Source organism: Schistocerca piceifrons, chromosome 2, assembly GCF_021461385.2.
Source record: "Schistocerca piceifrons isolate TAMUIC-IGC-003096 chromosome 2, iqSchPice1.1, whole genome shotgun sequence".
Lineage (NCBI taxonomy): Eukaryota > Metazoa > Arthropoda > Insecta > Orthoptera > Acrididae > Schistocerca > Schistocerca piceifrons.
The window spans coordinates 730734858-730762410 of record NC_060139.1 but is presented as its reverse complement, the minus strand read 5'-3'; the positions used below and the strand labels follow the sequence as shown (position 1 = coordinate 730762410).

General features: G+C 39.8%; 2 protein-coding genes across 2 annotated transcripts in view; one reads left to right on the top strand and one right to left on the bottom strand.

Moving 5' to 3' along the window:
* The window catches only part of LOC124775803 (uncharacterized sugar kinase YeiI-like), a 281535-nt gene that overhangs the window by 93378 nt on the left and 160604 nt on the right, over positions 1-27553 (top strand). The gene's annotated exons all lie outside the window — the stretch shown is intronic.
* On the bottom strand, positions 634-27081 carry LOC124774407. Its single transcript, XM_047249478.1, has 6 exons — positions 26924-27081; positions 25088-25154; positions 19031-19206; positions 18783-18944; positions 17925-18079; positions 634-1113 (listed from the first exon to the last, which is right to left on the bottom strand). The coding sequence occupies exons 1-6, from the start codon at positions 26958-26960 to the stop codon at positions 1024-1026; spliced, it is 687 nt and encodes a 228-aa protein (XP_047105434.1). The 5' UTR covers positions 26961-27081; the 3' UTR covers positions 634-1023.

The following is a 27553-nucleotide window of genomic DNA, read 5'->3' as shown; positions in this document are numbered from 1 at the left end:
AAACATTGTCATATCTTTCAATTATATCTCTACAGAAAATAGACTTTGGTACATTACCTTTTGACTTAAAAATACAATCATAATAATTCACTTTCCAACTATGACAACAATACAAGTAAAATCAGTACATTAATAGCAATGTATTCAAATGCTAACAGTAAATCTAACTTGCATACAATATTAACAACAGTGCATTATTATTCAGCTCACTTTTGCTGTCTTCTTAACCATTCTCACTTTTTATTAGCACCTCGAGTACTGAAATTTAACATGAGATCCACCACCAGCAACATATGTATGTGATGCCTTTTTAACATATTGTTGCAAATATCTCTCTCTACTCATTTTGCATTATTTGTGATAATTGATCAGGTATTATCACACTTAATTGTTATTTTGTTGAGATACAGGTCGCAAAAAAGATTGCTTGTACTGCACTGGGCCAAAACTATTTTGTGTTGCACCTTATGCACAAATAGAAAAAGAAAAAGACACAAACAACATTCGTTTTCCTTTGTAGTTAGTGTTAATAACATTTCTTATGCTAAAATGTGATATAAAATATAGGACTAAAGCTATGAATTACCTGTGTTTACATCTTGTTACTGCCTGTAAGCACATTAAAATGCAATATATAGTGAGATTCAACTTTATTCTTAAAACTAACTTACACATGGGAAGAAAAAAGCAAAAAGGAAATGTGCTCCCGCGTGCTACTTTGTGCGCAACAGATGATTATTCACAGGCAATTATACAGAAAAATACTTAATTGTTGTGTGTTCTGAAATTAAAAGCAAATGTGATACTTAAAATATTGTTAAGATAATCAATCAGAATAACTGGAAGTGTAAGATATACCGAAGACATAAAATTCTGTAATTTTCACATTCATTCAGTTCATTAGATACCAGATAAATTCCTCCTGGGAATATACAGATTGCACATCTAATGCTCAGTACTCTCTGCCACTGATTTCCAGCAAACATGGCAAGGAAGTACGACTGTCACTTTTCCATCTTGTTTTCATACAAAACCATTACGGCCAGGATTAGGGTGCATCTGTGCAACCAAATTCTGACTTTCTTTGCGCATTATCCAGTTCTTACGAGCATCCTGAAAAAAAAAAAACAAAGACACAAAATTTGAAAATTTTATGCCATTTCATTCAGAACATACAGGTAAAGACAGCCAAGTAAAAGGCTATTTAGAATATAATTATAGGATGGTGAAGGAATATTTTGTTACATACAAAAGTAATATATATATATATATATATAAAATAGAGGGAAACATTCCACGTGGGAAAAATTATATATAAAAACAAAGATGAGGTGACTTACCGAACGAAAGCGCTGGCAGGTCGATAGACACATAAACAAACACAAAACATACACACAAAATTCAAGCTTTCGCAACAAACTGTTGCCTCATCAGGAAAGAGGGAAGGAGAGGGAAAGACGAAAGGAAGTGGGTTTTAAGGGTGAGGGTAAGGAGTCATTCCAATCCCGGGAGTGGAAAGACTTACCTTAGGGGGAAAAAAGGACAGGTATACACTCGCGCACACACACACATATCCATCCACACATACAGACACAAGCAGACATATTTAAAGACAAAGAGTTTGGGCAGAGATGTCAGTCAAGGCAGAAGTGTAGAGGCAAAGAAGTTGTTGAAAGACAGGAGAGGTATAAGTGGCGGCAACTTGAAATTAGCGGAGATTGAGGCCTGGCGGATAACGAGAAGAGAGGATATACTGAAGGGCAAGTTCCCATCTCCGGAGTTCGGATAGGTTGGTGTTGGTGGGAACTATCCAGATAACCCGGACGGTGTAACACTGTGCCAAGATGTGCTGGCTGTGCACCAAGGCATGTTTAGCCACAGGGTGATCCTCATTACCAACAAACACTGTCTGCCTGTGTCCATTCATGCGAATGGACAGTTTGTTGCTGGTCATTCCCACATAGAATGCATCGTGTAGGCAGGTCAGTTGGTAAATCACGTGGGTGCTTTCACACGTGGCTCTGCCTTTGATCGTGTACACCTTCCGGGTTACCGGACTGGAGTAGGTGGTGGTGGGAGGGTGCATGGGACAGGTTTTGCATCGGGGGCGGTTACAAGGATAGGAGCCAGAGGGTAGGGAAGGTGGTTTGGGGATTTCATAGGGATGAACTAACAGGTTACGAAGGTTAGGTGGACGGCGGAAAGACACTCTTGGCGGAGTTGGGAGGATTTCATGAAGGCTGGATCTCATTTCAGCGCAGGATTTGAGGAAGTCGTATACCTGCTGGAGAGCCACATTCAGAATCTGGTCCAGTCCCGGAAAGTATCCTGTCACAAGTGGGGCACTTCTGCGGTTCTTCTGGGTTTGAGGGGATGAGGAAGTGGCTCTGGTTATTTGCTTCTGTACCAGGTCGGGAGGGTAGTTGCGGGATGCTAAGGCTGTTGTCAGGTTGTTGGTGTAATGATTCAGGGATTCCGGACTGGAGCAGATTCGTTTGCCACGAAGACCTAGGCTGTAGGGAAGGGACCGTTTGATGTGGAATGGGTGGCAGCTGTCATAATGGAGGTACTGTTGATTGTTGGTGGGTTTGATGTGGACGGACGTGTGAAGTTGGCCGTTGGACAGGTGGAGGTCAACGTCAAGGAAAGTGGCATGGGATTTGGAGTAGGACCAGGTGAATCTGATGGAACCAAAGGAGTTGAGGTTGGAGAGGAAATTCTGGAGTTCTTCTTCACTGTGAGTCCAAATCATGAAGATGTCATCAATAAATCTGTACCAAACTTTGGGTTGGCAGACTTGGGTAACCAAGAAGGCTTCCTCTAAGCGACCCATGAATAGGTTGGCATACGAGGGGGCTATCCTGGTGCCCATGGCTGTTCCCTTTAATTGTTGGTATGTCTGGCCTTCAAAAGTGAAGAAGTTGTGGGTCAGGATGAAGCTGGCTAAGGTAATGAGGAAAGAGGTTTTAGGTAGGGTGGCAGGTGATCGGCGTGAAAGGAAATGCTCCATCGCAGCGAGGCCCTGGACGTGCGGAATATTTGTGTATAAGGACGTGGCATCAATGGTTACAAGGATGGTTTCCGGGGGTAACAGATTGGGTAAGGATTCCAGGCATTCAAGGAAGTGGTTGGTGTCTTTGATGAAGGATGGGAGACTGCATGTAATGGGTTGAAGTTTCACTTTGTATTCCCCTTCTCCTTTTTACCATAATCTGCTATACTATTTTATCCCGCCTATATATACTCAATAATACGTAACCCACTTCCAAACCATAACCAAAAAAATTTTTTTGCCGCTTTCAGCACTACCGCCGCTATAATATCCACCGTTTCTAGTTCACAAACAGTTCCTTTCACCTTTTAAACAACCATTTCGGCCAGTTCTAATAACTTTCGCTTTATTTCCATTTCCATTTTTCCCACATCACTTATAATTTTTAGCCGCTTCCCACAGGTTTTAACGTCATTATTTCTTCGTCAGACAATTGTTAGCCTCATTTTCATAATCTGCCACCACAAAACCACTCCTTTTAATATACTACACGCAGTTTTTTCGAAATTTTCCCGAATTTCTCCGTCCTTTAACGTGTTTTAGCGGCTACACAACCACCTAACCTTTATGCACATCGTTGTCTACCAACCCAAGTCCAACATAGCCCAGCTGTAACCAACACCTTTTCGCCTTTTTTCATCCCAGATCTCCAGTTGCTTTCCGGTTCACCTTTATCTCTCCCCATATATTTTTATTTTCATTTTCATTTCACCTCATGTTACACTTTCCACCTTCCAATACCATGTCACCCTCACAACACCCCCACAACGACCCCATTAAGTTTTATTTACATTCCCTCCACAAACATGCCTTCGCCCTAGCCAGATTACGCTCCCATATTCTATTTTCTCAGGCTTGTCTGACATTTGGCATTACCCCCAAAGGCCTCACACTTAAAGTTCCCATCTCTGGCTGTAATCCTTCTTTCCATCAGTCGCTATACCAGTTCCAAACTGAACAATCCATTGCCCTCACCCACCTAATCCTTCACCGACACATCAACTCAGCCAATGAACACACCCATCAACTCCTATCCTTAATAAAAGTCCTTAATCTTTCCTCTCCCACATCCACACCGGCTGTTCAGAGCATCCTCCTACAGGCCAACCGTAAATTAGAACAGCATGCCACCCTCCACCTCAAAAAACTATCCAATCTCCTGGTTTCCCACCTCCGGAAAGGCAACTCACTCACCCTTCACAACCTTTCCAGCAAACCTCTACCTCCTCTCATTGCACACAGACCCAGTCTCTCCCATCTACTCAATCTCCCACTTCCAGCTCCACTCCCTCCAAAACCTCAAAATTCCGATCAACACAGTCTGGAACCACAACACCCTAATTCAGTAGTTAACCTTTCCTCCAAACCTCTCTCCCAATCCGAAACCTCTGTCCTATCCAAAGGCCTCACCTTCAGCCCCACTCCCAGATTCAACCAAACAGCCCTCGTCAAAGATTTACTGTCCTACACCCGTACTCTCTGCTGGAAATATCACTTTGCCACGAAGAAAAATGATCCTAATCCTACTCCTAATGATCCACCTCCCCAAGACACCATCCAAATTGAACCCTGCCTGGAACAGTTCCGTCCTCCGTCACAGCGGGACCCACCTCCTCTTCCTCAAAATCACCCTCTCCAAACCTTCCAGGAATTTCTGACTTCCAGCCTTGCATCTCAATCCTTCTTAAAAAACCTTAATCCTACACCCAACATCACCACTGCTGAAGCTCAGGCTATCCATGATCTGAAGGCTGACCGATCCATCGTCATTCTTCCGGCGGACAAGGGTTCCACGACCGTGGTACTTGATCGTCGGGAGTATGATTATGGTAAAAAGGAGAAGGGGAATACAAAGTGAAACTTCAACCCATTACATGCAGTCTCCCATCCTTCATCAAAGACACCAACCACTTCCTTGAACGCCTGGAATCCTTACCCAATCTGTTACCCCCGGAAACCATCCTTGTAACCATTGATGCCACGTCCTTATACACAAATATTCCGCACGTCCAGGGCCTCGCTGCGATGGAGCATTTCCTTTCACGCCGATCACCTGCCACCCTACCTAAAACCTCTTTCCTCATTACCTTAGCCAGCTTCATCCTGACCCACAACTTCTTCACTTTTGAAGGCCAGACATACCAACAATTAAAGGGAACAGCCATGGGTACCAGGATGGCCCTCTCGTACGCCAACCTATTCATGGGTCACTTAGATGAAGCCTTCTTGGTTACCCAAGTCTGCCAACCCAAAGTTTGGTACAGATTTATTGATGACATCTTCATGATTTGGACTCACAGTGAAGAAGAACTCCAGAATTTCCTCTCCAACCTCAACTCCTTTGGTTCCATCAGATTCACCTGGTCCTACTCCAAATCCCATGCCACTTTCCTTGACGTTGACCTCCACCTGTCCAATGGCCAACTTCACATGTCCGTCCACATCAAACCCACCAACAATCAACAGTACCTCCATTATGACAGCTGCCACCCATTCCACATCAAACGGTCCCTTCCCTACAGCCTAGGTCTTCGTGGCAAACGAATCTGCTCCAGTCCGGAATTCCTGAACCATTACACCAACAACCTGAAAACAGCTTTCGCATCCTGCAACTACCCTCCCGACCTGGTACAGAAGCAAATAACCAGAGCCACCTCCTCATCTCCTCAAACCCAGAACCTCCCACAGAAGAACCCCAAAAGTGCCCCACTTGTGACAGGATACTTTCCGGGACTGGATCAGACTCTGAATGTGGCTCTCCAGCAGGGATACGACTTCCTCAAATCCTGCCCTGAAATGAGATCCATCCTTCATGAAATCCTCCCCACTCCACCAACAGTGTCTTTCCGCCATCCACCTAACCTTCGTAACCTCTTAGTTGATCCCTTTGAAATCCCCAAACCACCTTCCCTACCCTCTGGCTCCTACCCTTGTAACCGCCCCCGCTGTAAAACCTGCCCCATGCACCCTCCCACCACCACCTACTCCAGTCCTGTAACCCGGAAGGTGTACACGATCAAAGGCAGAGCCACGTGTGAAAGCACCCACGTGATTTACCAACTGACCTGCCTACACTGTGAAGCTTTCTATGTGGGAATGACCACCAACAAACTGTCCATTCGCATGAATGGACACAGGCAGACAGTGTTTGTTGGTAATGAGGATCACCCTGTGGCTAAACATGCCTTGGTGCAGGGCCAGCACATCTTGGCACAGTGTTACACCGTCCGGGTTATCTGGATACTTCCCACTAACACCAACCTGTCAGAACTCCGGAGATGGGAATTTGCCCTTCAGTATATCCTCTCTTCTCGTTATCCGCCAGGCCTCAATCTCCGCTAATTTCAATTTGCCGCCGCTCATACCTCACCTGTCTTTCAACGACGTCTTTGCCTTTACAAATGTCTGCTTGTGTCTGTGTATGTGCGGATGGATATGTGTGTGTGTGTGTGTGCGCGAGTGTATACCTGTCCTTTTTTCCCCCTAAGGTAAGTCTTTCCGCTCCCGGGATTGGAATGACTCCTTACCCTCTCCCTTAAAACCCACATCCTTTTGTCTTTCCTTCTCCTTCCCTCTTTCCTGACGAGGCAACCATTGGTTGCGAAAGCTAGAATTTTGTGTGTATGTTTGTGTTTGTTTGTGTGTCTAACGACCTGCCAGCGCTTTTGTTTGGTAAGTTTCATCATCTTTGTTTTTAGATATATTTTTCCCACGTGGAATGTTTCCCTCTATTTTTTATATATATATATATATATATATATATATATATATAGAGAGAGAGAGAGAGAGAGAGAGAGAGAGAGAGAGAGAGAGAGAGGGAAACATTCCATGTGGGAAAAATATATCTAAAAACAAAGATGATGAGACTTACCAAACAAAAGCGCTGGCAGGTCTCTCTCTCTCTCTCTCTCTCTCTCTCTCTCTCTCTCTCTCTCATGACAACCCCCCCCCCCCCCCCACACACACACACACACACACACACACACACACACACACACACACACACACACACACAAAAACAGGCCAACAGTTCTGTTTCCAGGCAATTTAATAATTTTTCTGCCCTGGTAACTGCATGAGAGATCCAACACCTGTTAGCTTCTTGAACACAAAAAACATGGCGGCAGCAGCAGATTTTCATTATCATATCTGTTATGTTTACGGATATTCTGTACTGAGTGAGTTGTGATAAGTAGAGATGAATGTTTACAACAGGAGGTGAGAATGTTCATAAAGTACAACAAAGCCAAAGTGGTGAAACAGCTGGTGGAAAAGGTGACAGAAGAAACATTTTCCAGTTACAACATTTACAGTGCGATTTCAGATTAACAGTGTAAGTGTAGACCAGATATGGCTTGAATTAAAAATAGTAGTGTTGACAGCAACTGAGAGATTTATACCAAATAAATCAGCAAATAACGGAGCTGATCCCCCTTTGTACACAAAACAGGTCAGAACACTGTTGCAGAAATAACAAAACATGCATGCCAAATTTAATCAAATGCAAAATCCCCAAGGTTGCCGATCTTCTACAGCAGCTCAAAATTTAGCATGGACTTCAATGTGAGATGCTTATAATAGCTTCCACAACAAAAGTATAGACGCCTTCTCTGCACGATAGCAATTGAAACATTATCGATGACAGTGCGGCTAAAGCACAGTTACTTAACACAGCCTTCCGACATTCTTTTACCAAAGATGATGAAGTAAATATTCCACAATTCAAATCAAGAACAGCTGCCAACATGAGAAACTTAGAAGTAGGTATCCTTGAAGTAGTGAAACAACTTAAATCACTTAATCAAGGCAAGTCTTCTGGTCCAAACTGTATACCAATTAGATTGCTTTCAGAGTATGCAGAGTCAGATGTTGGGTGGAAAATAAAATTTCACTGTTCACTGCTGCGACGTCAATCATATTCATCCATAATGCAAATGGCCATCTTCTTGTTTCTCTTGCAAGTCTAATAACGAATTTTCTGGTCCATTTGATCTACTCCACCCTTCGTAGAGTTATAGAACTTTATTATATCTGGTTTCTTTTTTGCACAAGTTTCGTCAATGTTTCTGTCGTGATGCATTGTGCTAATGAGAACTACAGACTTTTTCTTTTTGGGAACATAACTCACCATTGTAATGTCACCTCGAAATGCAAACAAAGAGGAATGAATCGCTCTTGAGGCAGATGGTTTCATCTCATTAGGAATTTCTGGTTTATTTTGTTTGATTGTTCCCATCACTGTAATTTGCTTCTGAAGCATCTGTTCTGCCAGCTGCACACTAGTAAAAAAGTTGTCAATATTTTTTGATGATCCTTCAATGCTTTTAGGAAGATCTTTCACCACATTCAATCTAAGATCTTTCTGAATAGGCTCATGGGGCTTCCTTCCCGTGTAAACAACTCCATCTAAAGCATATGCAGATGTAGCATCACATATCCAAAATATTTTTATGCCATAGAGGGCATATACTGGGTGAAGCTGCATCTTCCACGGAATGGGACTAGCTGTTCGTCAACTGTGAGCGAATCATTGGGAATCATTCTATTTCCACACTTGTCAAGAAATAGTTCCCATACATAGCGAACAGCTGCAAGTTTGTCATCTGCAGATCGAGCTTCACGGGTACACCTGTCATCAAATCTAATCATTCTCCTTATATCGTTGAATCTATTTAGTGACATGGTGGCCTTATATGTAGGATTTGCCTTTGCATCCAAGAATAATTCTCTAATAGGGACACCCAACTCTTCTCAACACCAGAAAGCAGTAAAAGACCAAGAAAACCCTCCATTTCAGCAAGCGAAACATTTTTCCACGTTTTACCACATAAAGCAGCCACTCTTTTGCCTTCAATATTTGTTCAGTTGACGATTTCCTCTAGTATTTCCTTGGAGATGAAATAGTCCCAGGCATCCTTAGGTTTACAAGTTTTCAAACCACGGGCTAGACCAGGTGCCTTCTTTACGATATTATGGACAGTACGAAAACTTGCAGGAGGATCTAATTTCCAAATCGTTCCATTCCGACTAATGTATGTGTGGTCTTCTATACCTTTTTGTGGTGGTTCTTCATTTTCAGACTCTGATGAAGTAATATTATCGGAAGGACTGTCATCTGCCTCAATATTCACATCTGCAGGTTCATTGGCTGATTCTTCACTACTTGCATCTTCAAAAATATTCCTTCCTCGCAAGAATCATCATCTTCAAACCACTGAGCCTCAACACTTTCAAAATTAGCTGCATTTGCACGTACTGACTCTCTTGCTTTCTGTGTCGAAGCCATAGCAAAAGGCGTGTCTCTCGAACAGCAGCTTGTGCAGCACTAAACGAGTCATACTCGTAACAATATGGGCCTTGCAGCAACAAACAAACTGCAGTATGAATGAGGCTGACAAGAGCAGCATAGGTTAACGATACTATGCAATAATAAAACATGTGATAGCAAAAAGATCAATAATACACCGACATCACCAATATGTGAAAGTAGTGTGTGTTATTTTTTAGTTATACTATTACTACTACAGCTACTGCTGCTGTTGGCACTCCTGTTGCTGGAAATACCACTACAGTTATTGTTGAATTAATAACTGCTCCCAAACAAATGTTGAAGACAATATAGGCTAAAGAACATTTACAAATGTATGAGGGCTTCTGAAGCCCTGATTATGCATTCACGGCATATGGGTAAACGTATTGAATTATACAAAAAACTTAAAAAGGTATCTCATTCAGACTTGATAGGAGGAATGTCATAGTGTTAGTGAAGAACTACTGGAAAGCAGTTTGAAATCAAACAAAAAATTACAGATTTTTTAAAAATGAAGACATACAAGGGCCTCGGAGGCCCTGTATATGCATCATAGGGTTAAATGAGTTAGCAGCAAACACAAAAGAATACATGGCAAAATCTTTATATTCGTATTATTCTTATGGTGGAGAGAATACTGCATGCGATTAACAATTCATAAAAGTCCCTATAAGGAACCATGTCTTCTCACAGGTAGAAAAAATTTCAGAACATGGAGTTGGCCATATTGACAAACATCCCAAACAGTCTTGCCAGTCGGATTTTCGTAGTACTTGAAATGCTGCTACATTCGAAGATGGAAAATACGGAATTTGTATTTACTTCATTGAATAATGTATGACTATGCAGTGGTCGAAACTCGAGTTGGAGAAAAAAAGCTTGTCTTCCACCTTTTTTTTTAAATTTATTTACTGACGCAGAGGGTTTGGCGCCAGTATTTATCTTTATGCCTGCAAAACATGCTTGTGTAGTGCTATATATATTCGAGGGCAAAAGTTAGTTGTGGCGGCACCTACCAACATTTTTCAGAACTTCCGCTTACTTTGCACTCGATTCTAAGCCGCAGGCGGATTTTTGGATTACAAAAACCGGAAAAAAAGTGCAGCTTAGATTCGAATAAATATAGTAAATGCAGGATATTACTGGAAACTGGTCAGCTAAAACTCTGACAGTAATAGGGAAAGCACATTGAAAATACAGATTTTCCCCCGACCCTCTCACTCAAGATTGATGCACAGAAAGAAACTGTTTAAATGACCTCTCTGACTGACTGACTGGCTGGCTGGCTGAATGAATGAATGAATGTGGAGTTCTTTAATATTACTGGTTCAATACATGCACATTTAATTTTTAAGAGCTTGGCAGTCTACAGAAGTTTACCAGAAATGTAATGAGAAAATGAATTTAGCCAACTATAGAAATCTGCAAGGCAGTGCATTAAGTGAAAATACTATGCCATTCTGCATTTCCTTACAGCCGTCTAGCATAAAAGCATTTTCAGCGGACAACCAGAATGCTGTAGGCCTTCTTTGATCAATCATTTTCGTACACTGAGACTATGAGTCACCCCGTAACACTGCCTTGAGATAGAGGCTGAGAAATTAGCCTACATGTCTTGAGATACTTATGAACATCTCAGTTCATTTCTCATAAAACATGTTTCATGGGATACTCAAGAATGTTTCTGAGGACAGATTGGGCTGAGTCATGTATGGAGGTGTGGCCTTCTACTGTCAGTGAATAGCATACAGGCAACCTGTTGGCCTGTAATGGAAAATAAGCAATGAATATTTTTTAAGTCATTTGAGCAGTTTCACTTGTTTGACAGAAGTAGGAAAGACCCATCTGAACACAGTGCAGTTATATTGATGGCAATGAACTGGGAAACATTTCATTTCATGGGTATTCTAGAAAATAAAGTGCCGTGTCTTTTTACCATGTGTGTTAGTTTAAATAAACAGAATATAATGGCCATCAGTCACATTCTGAAGGCAGTAAGGCATAGTACCTCTTCTTAATATTTAGTGTAGGAACCATAAACAACAGTACGCAACTAATCTTCATATTTTTGTGTGTATGTTAGAGATAAAACCAAAACATTGTATTGCAGTAGCAGTAGCAGCAGCTTTACTGTATGATTGAATGATGATGGCATCCTCTTTGGTAAAATATTCCGGAGGTAAAATAGTCCCCCATTCGGATCTCCGGGCGGGGACTACTCAAGAGGATGTCGTTATCAGGAGAAAGAAAACTGGCGTTCTACGGATCGGAGCGTGGAATGTCAGATCCCTTAATCGGGCAGTTAGGTTAGAAAATTTAAAAAGGGAAATGGATAGGTTAAAGTTAGATATAGTGGTAATTAGTGAAGTTCGGTGGCAGGAGGAACAAGACTTCTGGTCAGGTGACTACAGGGTTATAAACACAAAATCAAATAGGGGTAAAGCAGGAGTATGTTTAATAATGAATACCAAAACAGGTAAGCGGGTAAGCTACTACGAACAGCATACTGAACGCATTATTGCGGCCAAGATAGATACGAAGCCCACACCTACTACAGTAGTACAAGTTTATATGCCAACTAGCTCTGCAGATGACGAAGAAATTGAAGAAATGTATGATGAAATAAAAGAAATTATTCAGATTGTGAAGGGAGACGAAAATTTAGTAGTCATGGGTGACTGGAATTCGAGTGTAGGAAAAGGGAGAGAAGGAAACGTAGTAGGTGAATATGGATTGGGGCTAAGAAATGAAAGAGGAAGCCGCCTGGTAGAATTTTGCACAGAGCACAACATAATCATAGCTAACACTTGGTTTAAGAATCATGAAAGAAGATTGTATACATGGAAGAACCCTGGAGATACTAAAAGGTATCAGATAGATTACATAATGGTAAGACAGAGATTTAGGAACCAGGTTTTAAATTGTAAGACATTTCCAGGGGCAGATGTGGACTCTGACCACAATCTACTGGTTATGAACTGTAGATTAAAACTGAAGAAACTGCAAAAAGGTGGGAATTTAAGGAGATGGGACCTGGATAAACTGAAAGAACCAGAGATTGTACAGAGTTTCAGGGAGAGCATAAGGGAACAATTTACAGGAATGAGGGAAATAAATACAGTAGAAGAAGAATGGGTAGCTTTGAGGGATGAAGTAGTGAAGGCAGCAGAGGATCAAGTAGATGAAAAGACGAGGGCTAGTAGAAATCCATGGGTAACAGAAGAAATATTGAATTTAATTGATGAAAGGAGAAAATATAAAAATGCAGTAAATGAAGCAGCAAAAAGGAATACAAACGTCTCAAAAATGAGATCGACAGGAAGTGCAAAATGGCTAAACAGAGATGGCTAGAGGACAAATGTAAGGATGTAGAGGCTTATCTCACTAGGGGTAAGACACATACTGCCTACAGGAAAATTAAAGAGACCTTTGGAGATAAGAGAACGACTTGTATGAATATCAAGAGCTCAGATGGAAACCCAGTTCTAAGCAAAGAAGGGAAAGCAGAAAGGTGGAAGGAGTATATAGAGGGTCTATACAAGGGCGATGTACTTGAGGACAATATTTTGGAAATGGAAGAGGATGTAGATGAAGATGAAATGGGAGATACGATACTGCGTGAAGAGTTTGACAGAGCACTGAAAGACCTCAGTCGAAACAAGGCCCCCGGAGTAGACAACATTCCATTGGAACTTCTGACGGCCCTGGGAGAGCCAGTCCTGACAAAACTCTACCATCTGGTGAGCAAGATGTATGAAACAGGCGAAATACCCTCAGACTTCAAGAAGAATATAATAATTCCAATCCCAAAGAAAGCAGGTGTTGACAGATGTGAAAATTACCGAACTATCAGTTTAATAAGTCACAGCTGCAAAATACTAACACGAATTCTTTACAGACGAATGGAAAAACTAGTAGAAACCAACCTCGGGGAAGATCAGTTTGGATTCCGTAGAAACACTGGAACACGTGAGGCAATACTGACCTTACGACTTATCTTAGAAGAAAGATTAAGGAAAGGCAAACCTACGTTTCTAGCATTTGTAGACTTAGAGAAAGCTTTTGACAATGCTGACTGGAATACTCTCTTTCAAATTCTAAAGGTGGCAGGGGTAAAATACAGGGAGCGAAAGGCTATTTACAATTTGTACAGAAACCAGATGGCAGTTATAAGAGTCGAGGGGCATGAAAGGGAAGCAGCGGTTGGGAAGGGAGTGAGACAGGGTTGTAGCCTATCCCCGATGTTGTTCAATCTGTATATTGAGGAAGCAGTAAAGGAAACAAAAGAAAAATTCGGAGTAGGTATTAAAATCCATGGAGAAGAAATAAAAACTTTAAGGTTCGCCGATGACATTGTAATTCTGTCAGAGACAGCAAAGGACTTGGAAGAGCAGTTGAACAGAATGGACAGTGTCTTGAAAGGAGGATATAAGATCAACATCAACAAAAGCAAAACGAGGATAATGGAATGTAGTGGAATTAAGTCGGGTGATGCTGAGGGAATTAGATTAGGAAATGACACACTTAAAGTAGTAAAGGAGTTTTGCTATTTGGGGAGCAAAATAACTGATGATGGTCGAAGTAAAGAGGATATAAAATGTAGACTGGCAATGGCAAGGAAAGCGTTTCTGAAGAAGAGAAAATTGTTATCAAGTATAGATTTAAGTGTCAGGAAGTCGTTTCTGAAAGTATTTGTATGGAGTATGGAAGTGAAACATGGACGATAAATAGTTTGGACAAGAAGAGAATAGAAGCTTTTGAAATATGGTGCTACAGAAGAATGCTGAAGATTAGATGGGTAGATCACATAACTAATGAGGAAGTATTGAATAGGATTGGGGAGAAGAGAAGTTTGTGGCACAACTTGACCAGAAGAAGGGATCGGTTGGTAGGACATGTTCTGAGGCATCAAGGGATCACCAATTTAGTATTGGAGGGCAGCGTGGAGGGTAAAAATCGTGGAGGGAGACCAAGAGGTGAATACACTAAGCAGATTCAGAAGGATGTAGGTTGCAGTAAGTACTGGGAGATGAAGAAGCTTGCACAGGATAGAGTAGCATGGAGAGCTGCATCAAACCAGTCTCAGGACTGAAGACCACAACAACAACAGCCCTATGTAATTACTTTCTCTGCTCTGTCTGCATGTGCACTATTTGTAAAATATATTTAGGCTTCTAAATATTTCAGCTTTCGGACCTGTTCATGATAAGAATTAATGCATAAACAATACTGTGAAGTACAAATGGTAAATCTTGCATTATTTATTTTACATATGATGTAATTAAAATAATTAGAAATGAAACCACAATTTAAAAGCACAAGTATCCAGACACTAAGAATATATCTGAAAAATTAGGAAATTTGGCATGAAAGCAATTTGATGTTGAAAAGTTGTGCATGGATGATTTAATGCAACTGTATTGACATACAGAGAGGACTGGAAATTCAAAATCATCACAAAAATACACATAACACAGCATACATTGTTATTTTAAGCACAATTGTGCAAGTACTCTCTGGTACCATTACTATATAATTTGCCAGTTTCACTGTCTCCAGTGCTGGTATTATGCCCTAGCTTCTGGAAATTGCTTCATTAAATTGCTTTTATTTTGAATATGACTGCTTTTTGCACACGGTTCTAAGATGTTCAACAAAATGTCTCCAGCTTTGTGTTGGACTGTAGCACAGAACCAGAACTGCAGAATTTTTTCAGCATAATACCACTCTCCTGTCTGAAGATAAAATTGTTTTCATCTACACTTAAACTTCACATATTACCGTAAGGTACATGGCAGAGCTGCATTTACATCTACATCTACATCTACGTCCATACTCCGCAAGCCACCTGACGGCTGTTTCCAATCTACAACTATTTTTTCATAAATGAACATATTTGCTTTCAGTGTATCAGTATGCCAGGTTACCCTTATTCCTTCAATGAAATTAATGTGAAATTCCAACCCAATATGTTACACAGCCCCGATCAAGTATTCACTCATGTTCGTACTTAGTAGTCTGAAATACTGTACATGTATGGGGTGCAGCTCTATTTGTTTTGGTGTAAAGTTAAAAACATATGGAAAATTAGCAAGCTCATTAAATAGTTTTATTAAGAGTTGAGTAAACTATGTTCTTGTGTTACTTAAAATCAAGCAATGGAAAGTCCAGGATGGAATGACAGTATTACAAAAGTATAGATTGCTACTCTCCATATGGAGGACACACTGAGTTGCAGTGTGTGTGTGTGTGTGTGTGTGTGTGTGTGTGTGCGTGTGTTTTTTCTACATCACAAGAAAGCCTTTTGCCGGAAGCTAAAATGTCTCGCAGTCTTTTTGTTGTGCCTGTCTGCAACTTAGTATCTCCTCTACATGGTGAGTAGCCATCTATCCTTTTCGTAATATTGCTCTTGTTATTTATTTTATTCAATCTTATTGATGATACATGGAAGAGGAAATACACTTTTATCCAACAGAATCTGTTTTGCTGTTCGAGGCTTTCCCAACAAAATAAATTCGTGAAATGTTTATGGGCACTGTGTAGAATGGTATTAAAAAGAAACGAGCTGGAGGCATAATTACAGAAACCAGTACCTGTATGTTAGAAGTATTGACCCTGGCTATTGAGACACTTGCTCCACTGTGACACAAGGCCATGAATAGCTGTCACATAAAATTCGCAGGGGTGCGATGTGAACCAGTTCTGCACATACAGCTGGACGTTGTCATCTGAGGTGAATCGTTTGCCCTTCACAGCCTTTTTAAGGGGACCACAAACGGCATAGTCACAGGGCGAGATTCACAAGAGTGAACGCCCAGCATTACTCGCAAACCTTGACCACCCTTCGCCGAGCGATCAAATCAAAACGACCAGGCAATCTCACCCATATCGCAGCCCCATGAATTTTATGACACAGCCATTCACTGCCTTATGTCACAGTGGGACAAGTGTCTCAACAGCCAGGGTCAATACTTCTAACATATAGGTACTGGTTTCTCTAATTATGCCTCTGGCTCGTTTCTTTTTGAACATCCCTTATATCTAAACTGCACATTATTTTTACAAGGCAATTGCTCCTCATATTCAGATGTGACCTGTCAATTTATGTGCCAGTTCACCAAAAAAGTGCAGTTGCCAAGGGGCAGGGCTAAAACGTCTTCATAGAAGACATCCAAGAGCCCCACTACTGGAGAAACAGGCCACGGACTCACATGAACAGTACAGTAAAGCCTTGGCTACAAGCTGCTTACTCCCCAGTATACTTGTGCGGCCAAGACGTAGGTGCTCTGCTTAACTGTCCTGATTTTGATTCCCCATCTGTGTTAACACACTGCATTCGTTTGTGGCAACAATGCCTTAGTGCAGCCAGTGTTGGTTCTCGCGTTTCACTGAGTCGAAATCTGGTCTCTGTTAATTAAGTTGTTAGCTACATATCTTTCAACTTCTTCTTTAATGACTGAGTCCCAGTACATGGAGGTGGATTAAAGCATTTTTCTCTCTCAGTAGTTCATGCTGTGTCTTGTACAGAGGCAGTATTCAGCAACAGCAGATTTTTCTGGCTGACCCAATCTGGTATGACATCTATGTTAATCACATCTGTCTTTAATAGTGTGATACGTCTCGCCAATGAAAGATTCATGTTTCTGATCTTAGATCTAGGTCTTCTTTAATGGTACTCAGCCTCATTTGCACTCAATATAAGGTAGAAAACCATCCTCATGGAGACCTCCGCTTCTTCTGGCTGCTCTTGAGGTTTAGTGTGTGCTGATCAAAATGCATTGTGAATCCGCTTGTCTGAACACCTGTTCTGGAGGAGCTATGAGCAGAGATGGCTAAGCTCTACTGATACACTCTCAGGATCTGAGATAGTCCTAGTCCTGTGAATGCAAGCCCACACTGTTCTTTGCAGTGGTTTTTCACAGATCATAGCTCACAGTGTCAGTGTATGTTTACGAAACATACTGTGACCCAAAGAGCCCTCTCTTTTCTGTGAACCATGACATTTAGAAATGAGAGGTCTCTCTCTCCCCCCCCCCTCCCTCCCCCCCCCCTCCTCCCCCCGTTTCTATGGTGAAACGGACGATCAAATGGGGGGAGTTCAAATGTTTGTCCCATGCAGTCGTACCGCAAGGGTATCATCTACATATCTCCAAAAAGCATTTATCTTCTGGATGTCCTGGTTTGTAGAAAAGAAGACAGCTTCCTGGATTACAGTGTTTCATAAAACGGCACTCACCAACCCATATCTATGACTTATAAGCTGTCACCACCCATTCCAACATGCCTTATTTCCTTTCACAAAAAAACTTAAAATGAAGCACAAATTTTTGATACCAAGCAACATTTACAAAATGAAGACCTTTGGAATGGTAATCGGTTTTGGTTCTCCCTAAAATATAACACGGGAAAAAATTGGCTGTGTAAAGAACCTGTCTGTAAATCAAGCCATATTACTGTATGATAAATCTCACAAGTATGTACAGGATAGTCACTAATAGAGTTGTGATTCACAGCTGCTTCAGACTTCATATAATTTATGTGATACCATATTTAAAAACTCACCAAGTACACAAACAATGCTGAAAATCCATGACAAAACATTGATAACACAGCAAATCCGTAAGACCAAGATAGGTAGTTGAAATTAGGGTACATTATCCAGTCACGGCGCCAACATTCCCCGCCAAATATAGTTACAGCCAAGAACAAGAAAGCAGCTGAAACGAAAAAGAAATATTCAAAAATGAGTAAGTTAATGTTAATAGAAAATTGGCATTGAGAATGTGTGCACAATGACACATTTATTAGATAAACCTATAGTGAATATCAAAGATAAAGTTAAGCATTTGAATAACTGACAAGAGAAATGATTTAGCAGCAAAGAGAAGAGATTATACTGTAAAATAGCAACATCAAAATAATTCTCTCCAATTCAACATGCACACTAACGTCATTCACTCATATAGTATATTCTGCAAAGTGACTGAGAGATCACAGCATCACCACCTTTCAAATCACATAGTGAGTGGAAATGTCTGCCTCTGCCAGTAACTGTTACCTATTTCTAACCATCCTAAAAACAGGAGAACTCTTGTTACCAAGTCTCCTGTGAAATATTTACAATTAATACTATTTCAGTGTAAAAGATATCTAAATCAAATGTTTTCAGCCACATCACACGAAGTGGTTAAAATGCCAAGAACTTTCAACCAAGCACTCCCTGGCCACTGTCAAGTGGAATGGTATTCCACAGGGAGTGGTAGGTCGAAAGCTTGTGGCATTTTAACCAGATGGAAACCGAGAAATTTTGATTCAGTGTTACTGCTGTCAGTTTAACAATAAATGATATCTCATAGAATAAAGCAAGAAACCCTTATTTCACAACAGAAGAGCTACAGTTCTGCAAAAGAAATAAATTACCTGTGATAGCATTGCACAAGAAAGCAATTCCTGATAAAAACCACTCATATGTCAAGACAAATTCCAGTGGCCAACGGACAAGTTCCAGAGCAATGATGCTTTGAGATGTAAATGACAACATCAGTGCTAATGTTACAAAAGCCTGAACAACCATAAGCCAACCTGTAAATTGTTTCATATATCAGAAAAAATGGTGCAAAAGAAGCATCCAAACTACTAATTTTGAAGTAAAGCCAAATGTTACCCACCTGGAAGCAGCCATTCTCTAATAACATAATATTCTTGACTGAATACGTAATGGCATCCATCAAACAGTTTAGGAAACTGATAATACGGATAACGGAACTGTTCAAAGCAGTACTCCCACAATCCCATGTGCTTAAAATTACTAAATGTTTCCTGATATGACTGTATCCAATATGGGCTGCAATCAGAAACAAATCAAACGAGCATGATCAACAAATTTACAAAAAAGAGCAGTCACAAAAGTAATTAAATGAGCTTTCTCAAATAACTGAAGTGTTAAATGGCAATGTGAATTTTCATATTATTGAAATGCCCCAAAATTAAAGTTGTGGATCAGTTCAATCAAACTTAAATTTCCAACTACATGACACAAACATTTTTTCAATAATGTATCTGACAGCTGTTGACAACCTTTAGTGTGAACCACTATTTACACTATCAGTTATTTACAGATCATGTTTTTATAGTTCCAGCATTAAGCATATGAACTGCTGATCAGGGGAGAGTTTCACAACCTACAGTTGTAACAATTACATGTCTAAGTTTAATCTCTAACAATTTGGTGTGTTTTGTATAAACTCTATTTGGAATACACTCAATTTTAGTATTAACAGTTTTAAAAAAAATTGAGTACCTCAAATGTAATACAAAAACTACTACTTCAGTTCATGAAGCAACACAGTTATCTACTTGAAAGTATTAAAGAGCTAAATAAATAGTACTAGTAAGGGAAGTCACACAAACTGTAAGCAAGGTGTTATTGGAAATAGCTCTGAACACAAATTGGAGATCAAAAATAAAGTGATCAGAACCTGTAAATAAGCCATCAAACTGGACACAATGATGTTAAATATCACAACTTGGGTGTTTCATCTTCAATTATGCTCTCCTATGTCGAAAATCTTCATTAGTCACTACTATCAGTAACTGATTTCAGACAACAGGAATTCAGTGACATCAGAAAGGTTTGTTTAATTTTTTGTCTGAGTTTCTCTAAACTGAGCTTTCCAAGATGAGTGATACTATTAACCATTCAGTTTTAATCATCATTACATTCCTTAGAGCCCAAAACAAAACCCTTTTTAAACTCTGATCTTGAAGATTTGCATTGCTTTAAGATGGTTATGTTTATGGCTGTGCTCAATCTTTTTTTCCCCAATTTGTTCATATGAAATGACACCTTTATATATAAAAACTGATCCAAATACTAAATTATAGACCACACTTTGTTTGCAGTATACTATTTTCTTCTACATAAATTCCCAATGAACATTATAACATAAAAAGCCACCATAGAAAAAAGTACATTATATCAGCATGATAAGACGCCCAATTATTGTATCTATAAACAAAAGGCCAAAAATGTCTTTATTAGCAATACGTGCTCAAAACGAAGAAACACAACAGCAACAATATAAAATGAAGAGCTTAAGAACTACAATGAGATTAGCAGACAGCCACCTCTGACTGTATCAACTAATTACAGAGCTGCTACAGCACAAGAAGCACTAAACACACAAATCAGTGGTGGCGATGACAACATTCATTTGCTCGAGACATGTAAATGTAATGACAACAGCCATCTATACCTATCTTATATGAAGATAGTAACTGTTCTTGAAAGAACAGATACCATTGATGACCGTGCAGCTTCTGTAGAATAAATGATAACTAACTGAAACCCTCAGCTGCCGACAGGTGTTGTTGATATACTTCGATGGGGACAGCTGAAAATGTGTGTCCCGACCGGGACTTGAACCTGGGACAGGAATTGTCACCTTAGTGTGCACTAGTAATGTGTGGATGAGCAAATATCTATTAGAAACATTACGTATGTAGATTGTGGACAGTTGGGAATGTGGGTCTCGCAGCAAGCATGCAAGGGATAAGTTCCTGCAGTTGCGCTATTCATCTGTGTCCTAGGTGGCTCAGATGCCATGTAAGCAGGAGGTCCCAGTTTTGAGTCCCGGTTGGGGCACACATTTACAGCTGTCCCCATCAAGGTATATCAACAACACCTGTCGGCAGCTGAGGGTTTCAATTAGCTACCATATACCTATCTTAGCCAACAGCTTATACTGTGATACTGGCCCCAACAGTAATAACACAAAAAGATAACGTTACAAACACTCAGGAAAGGTTTTAGATAAAATGTGCTAACTCCCTCCATACACACAATAAAATATTTTAACTCTTCTTTTTATAAGGACCTCGAGCAAACGAATGCATACGGTGAGTCAATGGGATCTAGAGAACAGAGGACACACTCAAGACTGTGCCACAGTCATGCTTGAGGAAGGTGCTTTCTGAACACAGTACAACTTAATACAAAACATACAATGGCACAGCAAGTAATATTCCCATACCAAAACATTCAACATTTATGACTGAGCTGATGCACTGTAAAGATTATTCAGGGTTAAACATCTCACTGAGTACGCAATGACAAGCAATAATACTGAATTTAAAGCGGCTAGGCTGTCTCAACAATGAAAACGTGGCACAATGTCAGTTAGGCCTACAGTAATAAGAAATGTCATAAGAATGTCAAGATTTTACCAACTGAATACAAAGGGTTTTCTCTTATACCAGCTATGCTAAGCAATACCTCACATAGTAAAATTGTTTTAGGCAGTTAACTGGCATGATATACAGTCTAAGGATTATATGGGAATGACAGGGAGAAGACCAAAACAACTCACTTGGAGCAGAAAATCAGAAGCTATCAGACGTTAACCGATCCCTGAAATGGGAAACCAAATGGCAATATGTGTTGATGGAACACACATAAACCATCTTAGTTTGTCTAATAAATGTAAATGTCGTGTGACTAGGGCCTCCCGTCAGGTAGACTGTTCGTCGGGTGAAAGTCTTTCAATTTGACACCACTTTGGCAAATTGTGCGTCAATGGGGATGAAATGATGATAATAGGACAACACAACACCCAGTCCCTGAGCGGAGAAAATCTCCGACCCAGCCAGGAATAGAACCTGGGCCCTTAGGACTGACATTGTCGCGCTAACCACTCAGCTACTGGGGGCGGACAGTTTTGCTAATGACTTCGTACTTCTCATATCAAATAAAATTTTACATTTTCAAAAGTCTGTAATATGAATTAATGACAAGTAATACGAATTCCAGAATTTCCTGTGGAAACCTGTTCAAAGAAGTAGGTGTTCATATTTATCCTCGTGCCCATAATTGTAGTTACTAATCAAAATGTACTTTCAGAAGAGTCTAATAAATTTACTTGCAGCCAACTCCTCCTCATCCAGTCATGAATATCTTAACATACCCAGCTGACTTATAAATTACACATTTATTCATTTACCAACGATGTCTTAGTACAGTAGTCTAATAATTCTTTTATATATATACTGCCTTTTGCCCACAGCTTTGCCTATGTTTTTGACACACATACTGAACACACAACCTCACCCTCTCTGTGTTCACCCCTTCCTCCCACTGTCTATTTGTTGACCTCTCTCTCTCTCTCTCTCTCTCTCTCTCTCTCTCTCTCTCTCTCTCTCTCTCTCTCTCTCTCTCCCCCCCCCCCTCCACCTGCCCCCCCTCTCTCCCCCTCCTGCCCCTCCTGGTCCCCCCCCCCCCCCCCGGTCCATCTTTTCCATGCCTTCACTCTTTTCACCTACCTCGAAAATTTCTATGCCCATTTCCTCATCCCCCTTGCTTTGTCAATCACTTTCTCTCTCCATCTCAACAGTTCAATGATGCAGGCCAATACTGCCCCCACAACAAATCTGTCACACAGGGAAGGCTGGAAAACAGTTCCTTGTCCCTGACATTTAGGTATCCCTGCAAAGCAGGTTGATTTGGCAGGCTGATAAATATCCCACGTAACATGCCTGTCATGCAATGCAGCCTTATGCAAGGAACCCGTGTCTTCATTGTTACAGGAGCTAGGAGGCTATGAAACCCACAGTGCTGATACTCATGAGGCCTGTTTCTGTGGCAAATTTGGTTGAAACCAATCCAGGGCTTTGGAGAAGATCCCCAACACACACACATCAAAGTTGGTGTTCCCCCCCCCCCCCCCCACTCCCCCAGACACCTTTAATATTAGTTCAATAAGAATCTGCAAAATTAACACTAAATTTAAGCATCACATTTTTGTGTAAAATATGTAGGTTATGTAGTGTTTTGTCTTATTTTTTCCACACCCAGAAGGACAATCTCACTTTGCGCCAACCAAACAACATGATACCCAATCTAATCTGCAATTCCTTTAAAAATCACTGAATTATTCTTTTATGGATACTGTGTACCTTTTACCAATGGAAAATTTACATTTACTACATTAAATTCTAAAGTCTTTCCTGACTGCACTGATATATACTTTATTGGTTTTAGAATGGAAAAAAGATTCCTGTATACTAAACTTTAGTGTTACTGTTCGGTATGCTGCCATGCCCAAGTTATTTCGATTAGAGAAAACCTTTGATATTTTGCAAAACCAGAAAATTTTTGCTGTCAGTCCTTGTTTGGGAGATACTGTATATATTGGTAAAACTGCTAGTGCCCAGTATCTGTAAATTATCATATTTGCTCCATTTATTTTGGCTTTGGTGAAGTGTTATGTTCACGTCCGATTGAATATATGTTGCGTAAGTGGTAAAGATTTTTATAGGTTTAGATATTCATTAATGTGCAACAAATGCTAACAGTGCCATACATCAAGAAATTCTATAAAAAAATTCAGCAGGAACAAGTTAACAAACAGAACAGTTCATGTCGGAGAGTAACACACATCAACTCTTCAGAGATTGCGACTCAGCCATATCCACTGTACTTTGCTCATTATGGATGACTTAACAGCAAACATGAGAAGGATTACATTAAGATGCAATGTCAATAATTTTTGAAGCATTAATATTCTGCTAAGCAAATTCAGAAGCAGAAACATTAGCTGCCTCTAGCACTAATCTTTTTGTTACCAGTTACCAGGGCAGGAGACAGCTAGTGTGTGAAGCATGGGACAGAGAGACAGAGCACACTGGTGCTGCCGTAATGTGTTATCTGTCTCTCTGCATACACGCTTTGTGCTGCTGCCTTCTTACATGAACCTGGCTATAAACATTTCCTACTAATGTTGTTCAGTTGCTTCCAGCGAGTCTACTTTGTCACACTGTTTGCATTTTGTTTCTTTGGTATAATCGATTATGAAATTATATCACAAAACGCCCATAATTACACAAGCAATAATGAACTAAGCATAGAATCATATTGTTAGGCAGACAAAATTTGTGTCATTATATATTCATTTATGTAAAACGTATTTTATCTCCCTAGCGACATAATGGTACAAAAACGAATTTAATACTTATTTTCGCCAAACTATGTGGGCATAAATGTAATTAATGTACCTTCACTAACAAAAGAGGAAGCTTGAAGTTGAAGGAATGCAGGAGGATGAATATAATATGCTTCAGGAACTTTCGGAGCACAATTTAATACAACTCAGCTCTTCATTCTCAATGTACTTATTACTCAACAATTGTCTTTAAAAAACTTGAAACTGTTTATACGTATCTAACACTTACATGTTATTGAAGTTTCAACTAAATTCTACAGAAGTAAAAATTTTAATAAGGAAAAATATTCTTAAAATGGAGAAACAATATTTTTTGATTAATATAATTAAGGTGCAGTGTTAATTATGTTCAGTAACTCGGCCACCATGCAATACTTAATGTAAAAATTTGGTGTCCTTACAAGTCTGTTATGGGACTGTATGGTTCCCGAAAGCGAATTTCAGAAAGTCTTGTGCATCAATTTCTTATATATATATATATATATCCCCAATCATTCAAAATACTTGCACATCGTTTAGAAAGTATTCTACATTAACTGAAATAAAAGGTGTAAACCATATACAAACGAAATTGTGCATGAATGAAACACCCTTCTTTAAGTGCGAGCAAAACATGTCTCTATACTGAAGAACCTACTTATGATCCACATGAGTTTTAACATCCTACCTTTATTAGACTTCCACTTTGAATATATTTTTCTGAGCAATCCTTTCTAGAATTTCTCTTACCTTGCAAATGCCATAAGAAGCATCATACCAGCTATGAATGTCAGCATTCCACCAAACACCAGAGCATCTGAAACATAATATGCTTATTGTCAAAAGTACTGTCATATGTGGTATCAAGTGAAATATGTGACTCGATTGAGGACTTATTGGTAGGGAGGACACAGCATGTTACCTTCGATGAAGAGTCATTATCAGATGTAGAAGTTACTTTAGGTACGCCCCAGGGAAGTTTGTTGGGACCCGTGCTGTTCATATTGTATGTCAATGGTCTTGCAGACAATAGTAATAGTTACCTCAGATTTTTTGCAGATAATGCATTTAGATATCACGAAGTACTGTGTGAAAGAAACTTTATAAATATTCAGTCAGATCTTGATAGGATTTGAAAGTGGTGCAAAGATTGGCAAATTGTATATATGGTTCTCGGGCGAGACGTCGGATGTCATAGTGAAAACTACAACATCCGACGTCTCGCCCGAGAACCATATATACAACATGTCCGTCGGGAAAGCCTCAAGCAACACATTGGCAAATTGCTTTAAATGTTCACGAATGTAAAATTGTGCACCTCACAAAACAAAGTAACATAGTATATTATTATTATTATTATTATTATTATTATATCATTATTAATGAGTCACTATTGGAATTGGCTGACTTGAAAAAATTCCTGGATGTAACACTTTGTACGGGTATGAAATTGAATGATCACATGGGCTCGGTTGCGGGTAATGCAGGTTGTAGACTTCGGTTTATTGGTAGACTCCTGGGGAAGTGCAATCAGTTTACAAAGGATATCCCTTACAAATAACTCATGCAAGTGGTTGTAGAATACTGCTCAAGTGTGTGGAACCTGTACCATATAGGACTAACAGGGATATTGAATGTATACAGCAAAAGGAGCATGAATGGTCAAAGGTTTGTTAAATCCATGGAAAAGTGTCACAGAGATGCTTATGGGACAGAACTGGAAGACTCTCGAAGAGAGATGTAAACTATCATGAGAATGCCTATTAATAGTATTTCAAGCACTGGCATTAACTGATGACCCCAGGAATATACCACAACCCCTACATTAAGCTCACATAGGGATAGTGAGGGTAAGATTAGAATAATTACTGCACGCACAGAGGCATTCAATCAATCATTCTTTCCACGCTCCATATGCAAATGGAACGGGAAGACACCCTAATAACTGGTACAGTGGAATGTACCCTCTGCCATGCACTTCCCTGTGGTTTACAAAATACCGACGCAGATACTGCTTGTCTGATAGTAAAAATCAGAAACATTTCACGCCACAACAATAAGGCAGGTGATTCTGTAACGCAATATCTGTCAGTCAGAAACGTCGACGGAAGAAAAAAAGAAATGTAATCGTTATTTCTGACTATAGGTAATTTTTGGCTAGTGAAAGTGTACCTCGTATTTTCCCAGAAATCCCATGTATGGCACTTCAGTATCAAATCCTTTTACTTGTGTGTAACAAACTGAAGCTGCTATGTGACACTGCATAACATCAGAAATTACATGCATCCTGCATTTGATGATGTTGTGCATTAAGAAAATACAATAGGCCTCTCTAACTTTTTAAAGGAACATTATGCATTACAACCAGATTTATCGATCGTATCCAGCTACTTTACATTTCAATGGGAGCATTATCGGATGCTCCTTAGTATCCAACAATTACATTGCTATAATTTCATAAGAATAAAAATCGCGCATAATTACAACAAAATTGGAGAAGTAAACAAAGAATGTGGTTCAATTTCCCTTCGTTTTTCGCCTTGCCCAAAATTAAGAGAATGGTCAGAAACAGAACATCATACTTACTTGATGCCTTTGGGTAATCTTGTTTTCCAGCTGTCATTTTTACAAATTTTCTTTAAGCTTTTAATCAAATCATTCGAAGTCCTGTTTCCCGTAAACACACTCGATATTGTTTTCAATCTACAGCGCTTGCGCCATTTTATCTTTGACGTCATACGTTTCTTAAGGATGACATTTGAAGACCACGCCTATTTTAAAACATTTTGTGCTAGGTGCACCGGCGGAATGAATGAATTTTTATTTGATAATAGTTAATTTATTACATGCATGTGATATGAGTTACGTGAAAGCTGTACAATATTATGTGACAATGTTGGTTCAATATACACGTGTTGACCAATTAGTATATTTTCTTTGCGTTTGCATATGCCAATGAACGCTTCACAGAATATTCGCCAATGTTCACTTATACTTTTGTTAACTGTTAATAGTGTCATTTTAGTTTTTACTAAATAGTTCTTTACCATTTTCAGTAAATGAATCGCGTTGATGTATACACTTACAACGTAAAGAAAATGAAAACAATTCCCAGGAAGCAGGAACCATTTAGATTCCCAGTCGTAGCCAATAATTAAATTTTGCTTGGACGCCAAGAAAAGAAGGTTGTACTCATTTCACTCTGGCCGTGATGTC